Source organism: Alnus glutinosa, chromosome 3 (genome assembly GCF_958979055.1).
Source record: "Alnus glutinosa chromosome 3, dhAlnGlut1.1, whole genome shotgun sequence".
In the NCBI taxonomy this organism is placed as follows: domain Eukaryota; kingdom Viridiplantae; phylum Streptophyta; class Magnoliopsida; order Fagales; family Betulaceae; genus Alnus; species Alnus glutinosa.
The window spans coordinates 24,329,444-24,337,373 of record NC_084888.1 but is presented as its reverse complement, the minus strand read 5'-3'; the positions used below and the strand labels follow the sequence as shown (position 1 = coordinate 24,337,373).

General features: G+C 36.0%; 1 protein-coding gene across 1 annotated transcript; it reads right to left on the bottom strand.

Annotated features, from left to right (window-relative positions):
- Positions 1 to 1,396: 1,396 nt before the first annotated feature.
- On the bottom strand, positions 1,397 to 7,366 carry LOC133865006 (uncharacterized). Its single transcript, XM_062301465.1, has 8 exons — positions 6,956 to 7,366; positions 6,793 to 6,866; positions 6,600 to 6,702; positions 4,699 to 4,749; positions 2,620 to 2,773; positions 2,265 to 2,403; positions 1,868 to 1,973; positions 1,397 to 1,769 (listed from the first exon to the last, which is right to left on the bottom strand). Exons 1-8 carry the CDS (start codon positions 7,194 to 7,196, stop codon positions 1,585 to 1,587), a joined length of 1,053 nt encoding a protein of 350 aa, XP_062157449.1. The 5' UTR covers positions 7,197 to 7,366; the 3' UTR covers positions 1,397 to 1,584.
- Between the last annotated feature and the right edge of the window lie 564 nt (positions 7,367 to 7,930).

Sequence of the window (7,930 nt, the reverse complement as noted above, 5' to 3'; positions counted from 1 at the left end):
TTGAGCTTGTCCTGATTTGTTTTTCTTTCACTTTTGAAATTGCCTTGTGCGGCCATTTGAAAGAACTAAGTCATTTATTTGTTTCATTTCCTACCATTTATATATATTTTAACGCTATTTTAGTTTGGTTTGGGTTTACTATTGGGGATCTCACCCCTGTTTCTGTAATAAGATTGTCCATTTCTTCTTCCTTTGGGATCAAAAGTGGAAAAATGATCCACCTTTGTAAACATTTCCTCAATCAATTAGGAAAAAAAAAAAAAAAACTCTATATAATAAAGATATTGTTATGTCCAAGTAAATGCTATATACTTTGATGTTAATACGTTAGGAATGTGTTTAGAGTGTATAAAACAGTTAACATGTTAGAATGAGTTATTGTCTTAGAAAATGGATAATGAAAGGTTTTAAATTACATATGGAGATTATATCTAAATGGACACATGCTAGAATTGTGTTGTAACACCTCGGGTAGTTAAATAAATATTTTTAGGTAATAATTCAATAAACATGGGCATGAAGAAATATTTATTAACATATATAATTATAGAAATTATATTTAATCGAGTAAAAACAATTTCAAATATGATTTTTATGATTAAAACTCTAGAAATTTTCTAAAGAGATTATGTGAGCCGACAATCGATGCTACTATCAATCGATCGATGTAAAACCTAGAAACCAAACGATTGACTCGTGTAACGAATGAACGATCAATGGGCAGTTACAAAGAATAAAAATAATGACTTTTCTATCATTTCTCTCATGCATTGATTGCCATAAAGCTATTCATTCGTTTAGAATCTCTATTTTAGTCGTCTTTAACATTTGAAAACCCTAGAATGAGAGAGAGAAAAGAAAAGAGAAGTGAGAAAGGACTTTCACTTGGAGCTTTTGATTCTCAAGCTTTGAGAGTTTCTAACTAGAGGTAATCATTCTAATCTAGATCGTTTGCATTCTGTTTTTACGTTCATATACTGTTTAAATCCATATTTAAGTTATGTTTAATTATTTTCGTAACGATGGATAATGGGTAAGGGTCCGTTTGAATTTTGTGATTTCAAAAAGTGCGATTTAAAAATAGAGATTTTAAAATGTGCGATTTGAAAAAGATGATTTTTAAAAAGGCAGTTAAACGTTTGGCAAAATCACAGTTTGACCTTTAAAATTTTGTTTTTTAAAAAAAGCACCCTTACTTGCGATTTGAAAAAACAATTTTCTACGTTTTCAAGTCGCAATTTTTTAAAAACACAATTATTAAACGGTTCATTTATTGTGATTTAGTTTAAAATCGCATTTTTTGTCTACGAAATCGCAATCACAAACGCACCCTAAGGTAAAATCATCTTTTGAAAGATTTGGTGCTCTCACAATTCCTATATCATTTTTAAGATTAAATCAGCATCTAAACACATTTGGTACAATAAGAAGATTACATTACAAAATAGATTTGCAAGGACTTTATTTTGAAAAGGTAAATCTGCCACCTATTGAACGTTTTAAAACACAATTCAACTATAAAAATTGAATTGAGGACAGGATTAGGAATTAGTTAAGACATTTACAACAAACTAAACAAAAGGTTTACATAATTACTTGAGTCTCATTGTCATAGGAATCTCTGAATTGGGATCTTTTCTCGTAACTAATTTGCCAAATCTCAACATCATTTCCTCTCTCGTACTCCCTCACATGTTTGGGAATTTGTGTGATATCTATGCGCTTCCCAACAAAACAAGGGAGAGATCCATTTTTTACCTCCTCGCATTCTGCATCACCATTACAAAACCAAATTATATAACACATAACAAGGCTGTAAAAGGGGATCTCATAGTAAGAAGCACATCCTAAATAGTAACATGCTTACCCTTATCATCCCTCAGATAGCTACAGAAATGTGAATAACCATTTGCAACAACATCAAGATCACTGAAACTGAAGTTGTATCGCTTTTCCAATGCTAAGTATAACACCTGAGAAACATAGGAAGGTTATTGTCATTTATTTGATCACCATATGAGAAACTTAGTTTCTATTTAAACAAACAAGAGATGTCAACAATTGAATGTGAGAGAGGGTATCTTTCACCCACATGGGAAAACTACTCATTTCAACTACATTTGGAAGGTCCATTAAGCCTTAGTGCAGAATCTTAAAAATCTTTTATGTTTCAGTCCAAAAAGAGGACAGATTCTAACGATTCTCTTGTGACGTGATATTTGCTATTCCATATTGCTGGCCATTCTACCACGCTTGATTTGTACCTTCTCAGAACCCAGTGACATCAATCTCTCTAGAACACCAAAAAATGCATCAGTCAAGTCATCGCTATAAATTACATCAGCAGCTACAATCACAGAAGCTCCCTGGACTTCTTCAACTTCTGAAAAGGTCCATGTATACCTGGATGACACTACTACACAAAATGATATATGTTCCCAAGTTACTGACATTAAGGTATGACAGAATTGGTGGAAAAAGCAAGAAAATGGGTTTTTAAAAATTGCAAATATATTTATATTTAAAGGTAAATATATTTGCAATTTTACCTTTGATGGACCAACCATCAAATTTATCTTTAGCTTTCTTTGCATTATCAACAAAAGTAATATATCTCACCTTTTATGCAGAGGAGTCTCTCCTGGGCTTACTCTAGGAGGCCAGGGACTCATCCAATCAAGTTCACGTACGTAAACTGCAGCTCGATAGTTGAACAGTTCAGAATTAAGGTCAACATTCTTAGCACAGTTGTTGAGAATTTCTTCACCATGGTCTGTCAACAAATAAAGAGGCTTATTTAGAAAAGAAAAATCATTTCAGATACTGCATAACAAAGTGAAGCAACATGAATTAAAACAGTACCCTGGACTTAATTTTATTTATTTATTTATTGGTAAGTTACACACGCACTCAGTGGAACTTGAACCCAGGACCTCACCCTCCATCTTCCTACAAAGGGAGGAAGTGCCATTTGAGCTAAAGCTCACTGGCAGTATCCTGGACTTAATGTTATTCATTTATTCCACCAAAAAGAATCATCACTAATGAACTTTGCATTCAAACGCAAATTTTCTTCATTAACTAGTCCAGATTAAGGTGATACAAATTTCTGTCAGGAAGATTTGAAAGTACATCTAACCAGAGAAGGTGAAAGAAAGCGAATGTGTTATACCATTGGCACATGAGACGATCATCAGCGCAATCATTCCAAATCTTTAATTCCTGGTTTAGTTTGTAAATTAGGCATGAATATTTGCAATCCAATCAGTTCAATATTCCAAGACAACTTTATCAGAAACCCAGTAGTAAACTTCAACTACCTGCGCATGAAGGGTTGAGGATTTATTGTTAAAGAGCTTTTTATTAAATTACAGCCTTCCATGCTATATTTGGGCCATGAAATGTAAAACACCTTTTTTTTTTTTCTTCTTTTTACTTTTTTTTTTTTTTTTATTTTTTTTATTTTTTATATAAGTAATTGAATTTTATTAAAAAGCAAAAGGGCGCAACTCAAGTAACAAGAAGTATACGAGAGAGAGAGAGACACCCAAGTAGGAAAAGGAAAAAGATCAAGAAAATCATTAAAGCTAGTAATATAAAGGCACTTAAAGGCGGTTGTCCAATGGTATAGGGTTTTGAGGAAAAACGCCTTTGGTTCTACCACCGTCCTCTCGCAATCCCCAAAACTACGATTATTTATTTCTATCCAAATACACCACATTAAGCAGAACGGGATCATCTTCCACATTGCTACCCTTAGAAAAGAGCCACAAGTGAAGAGATCCACCATTTAGCATAGACATGACCCACTTTAACCCATAAAGGCCGAAGATAGAACTCCATTAAGGTATAGGCAATCTCACAGTGGAGGATGTAAGTGAAGGATTTCAATCTTTTATTAAGAATATTGTGACGGATAGTGGTTATAAATACAATCAGTATAAGTTTTTTCAGTTCAAAAACATTATTGGTACATAATAACCGGGATTCTGATTTTCCCTTCTATTTGACATTGCCTTCTATAATATCTACATTCTCTAGTTAACAATAGTCTACATGAGAGTCTGCAAGCATGGACATGTATGAGAGGGAGGGAGGGAGGGAGGGAGGGAGAGAGAGTCATGCTTATTGGCTCCATTAAGTATAAGCTCGGAGCTCCTTCCATCTTTTCCACAATATCACTTGAAAAGTGGATATAGTTCTTGTAAAATATCTACAAAACTTGTGCTTAACAGCCATAAAAACCATAAGTTAAAAAAAAAGGGAAAACAGGTCGGGGAAAAAAACAGAGGAAGAAGGAACTAAGGATTTAATTTGATAAATCCAAAGCTGCAAATAGTCATATATCAGCTAACAGTATATGAGACATAATTGATTAGGCATCCATCCATCCATCCATCAGAATAAAATATATATTTTTTTTATAAGTAATAAAACTTTTATTAAAACAAAGCGTAAGGCGCCCATAAGTACACGGGAACCACCAAACCAGCCCACAAAGAGAAAAAAGAAACCCACAAACCCACTAGACCCTAAAACCTCAAGACCCACAAAAGGCACACAACACTACATCAGAATAAAATATTTTGGGCAATATTTCAGTAACTTATTGAGAATAAGATTCTCAAACTGTTGAAATAACGAATCATTTCAGATATGAATAAAGAGTGATATTCTAGTATAGGCAAGGTACCATACCAGTCAGAAACACAGTCTCTGCAACACGTGCAAGTAATATACCCAGCAATCCTGGTGAAGAAAGTAAGATAAATCTTGTCACCCGAGATACCTTAATGTTTCAGATAGACAATAGAAATTGAAAGCAAAATGTTGAATAATTTACATAATCTTAAATCAATTGGAAGCATACCTTAATGTTACAGATAGGTAGTAGAATTGGAAAGAATAATTTAGAATAATTTACATAATCTTAAATCAATTTCAAACATTGACACAGAAATTTACAAATTTCAGATGGCATTTAGTAAGACAAATATCCAATCGGTTGTTCTTGTTGCTTAAACTAACCATCCCGCCTTGAGGAATGGGATAAGGGATGACCTACCACTACTTCATGGTACCCTTCCCTTACGGAGAGTAGAGACCATCTTTCGTTCTGACCCAAAAAAGAATGTGTGAGAGCTTCCCTCCCTTTGAAGTGCATTTATCACCTTTCTTTTTGGAGCTACGAGATTTCTTCTACAGTTGCCCAACTACTTTCTTCCTCCAACTGAGTAAGGGTGATAGACCAATCCTGTCATCACCTTAGTTTTGTTGAACCTGTATTCCTAGCGACATAGCTCGTAACTGTTGTTCCTAATATTGGCCGGCGCCTCCTTGTTTGGCTTACTCTTAGTCACATGACAAGACTGAAAAGACAGACTTTTGCGTGTGGTTTCTTACCTGGTCCGAGTTGAGCTCCTCGTCTGAAAGCAAGGAGTTACGAGTTAGGAGATACAAATCTTGATTGCAAGGGCACCAGAGGAGCTTGGCAATATCCCACCAAGGGGGAAGAGCGTAGCAAAGGGGGGTAACGATCCTTCGATCTATGTTGAATGTGGGACCGACACTACACTACGTAGTTACCTATGCAGGTGAGGCGTTGGTCGGTCCTAGAAACGGCGGCAGCGGCGTGAGGAGTTAACGACCGGACGTGCTGCAACCTAGGGATCACTAGGCAGCTCTTTCCCTCTATAGGAATCAGAGGGGCATAGCACAATTCTTCTTGGAGGAGGGTTGGTTGGCCTGGGTGACTGATCCTGCCATAATGTACTCCTACCTATAGCACCGGCAACCGAAGTCGAGCATACATACAACGATCTTCATGCGTGAATAGCTGGGAGGAAAGAAAGCACAGTAGATGATAATGAAAAAGGGTGCTGCGTCTGGGCAGACGGGCGGAATGGATGAGCGAAAGGTGCCATGCCATGGAGTGAGGAATATCCCGAGTCTCATTTAAGACAACTAAATGCACCTCGAGGTGCTGCCGAGGAACTGGTGGGGGACCTTCTCAAGCACAGGATTTGCACTGACAGAACTGCAAGTCATTTTCCTGTATACTTGTGTAAGTGCATTTGAAATTTTCACAATTTCCAATTGGGTCAGCCAGATTATGGTATAATCGAACTTATGCATACTCCTTTTATTAACCATAAATCTACAACATAAACATCAAGTGAAGACCTCATGCTGTGCCAGTAACAACGTAATCAAATCCATGATCAGGTGAAAATAATACAACCAGTCTGAAAACAAATAATAAAACAAAAAATGGAACTAAACAAAAAGACTAATAATGATCCAGATCATGTGATCTGTGGCTCATATTTGATGCTCCGCATCACAATGCTTTGAGCACGACATAATTTTTATCATCTTCAAAAATCTTGGTAAATGGTTAGAAAGTGTTAATGGAAAGCATAAAAATGATATCCGCTAAATAATCCATGACATATTGAATCGGTGGGTAGGAAGGATCAAGTATTATAGTTCCTAATGAGATTCAACACGTTCATGTCACATGGAGCATATTCAATTTTGGTCGTGGGTTTAAAACTTACATTACTTGGTGAAAAGCAGCATGAAAATCAAAGCAATACCTGTTCCAGCACCAAGTTCTAATGCAACAATTCCATCAAACTCAGATGAAGTAAACATCTTATGCAACACAAAATCAGATAACACAAGCTCCGCTCTCCACACCTGAAGGGGGGAAATTGAGGAGGGACATCAAAACAAAGCACATAAAATCCGAAAAAAAAAAACCCATCAAATAAGAAACCCAATAATCACCTGCAAACCCACACTCGGAACCGATGATGTGATATTGTGCTGAATGCTCAATCTATAACTTTCAAAACATGGTTCTGCAGATTAACAGTAAGAAATACTCATTCACATAAAACAAAATGACATTGAAGCTCGCAAACGCACAGACCAAGTGAAAGAAACTGACTGTTGCGTCTAATGAGAACCAGATCACCATCTTGGTCCACGCTGATCGTTGGATCTACAGAAGCCACTTCATCATCATATTCAGAAGCATCAGTGTATGAGGTAGGTGGAAGAGAAATGGCAAAGTGGGAAATGTGGGGCCCAGAGAGGCCAGGTGGGCATCCCAGGTGGACCTCGCTCATCACCTGCTCTTGCTCTTGCTCCTCCTCTGCTGGTGATGGATCTCTGCCGTTCATTTGCATCGATATCTGCGCCGTTCCTTCTTCTTCAGATGATGATGATGGTGGTGGTGGTTGTTGTGATGAAGCTGAGTATTCGATTCTAAAAGCAAACCCTAAGTCCCCAATTTCACTCTGCTTTCCATTCTTGTCCTGTTTTTGAAATTGCACAAAATCATGAAGAAGAGCAAAACGACGAAGCCACGTTTTGGTATCTTATGAACGACAGTACGTTCTCAAGATGCGCGACGAGTCGTTCAGATGTGCACTTCAAAATTTTTTGCTACTGTATGAACGGCCTTTAGATCTTGGATAAACCAGAAAACCCTAATATGTTTTTCATATTTGGCTATTACTTTTTCATATTAGGTTGATATTATAAATTTTAGAGATTTGATTGCATACTTAATATTCCATCCCTAAGAGTGTGTTTGGGATTGCGATTTCATAGATAATAAGTGTAATTTTAAACCAAATCGTAAAAAATAAAGAAAAATGCTCTACTTCACAAATTTTTATCCCCAAAAGTGATTCCCAAATGATGTGTCATCATCTCATATGATGACACATTTTTTAAAATGGTAGATCAGATGAGATTGTAACACATTATTTAGGAACCAAATTTTGGAAAAAAAAAAAAAAAAATTGGGATGTATAGCACTTCTAAAAAATAAATCGTTTGAGAACTGGGATTTTAAAAATTGCGATTTCACAAGTAAAATGATGTTTTTTAAAAAACACGAAATTTTAAAGGCTAA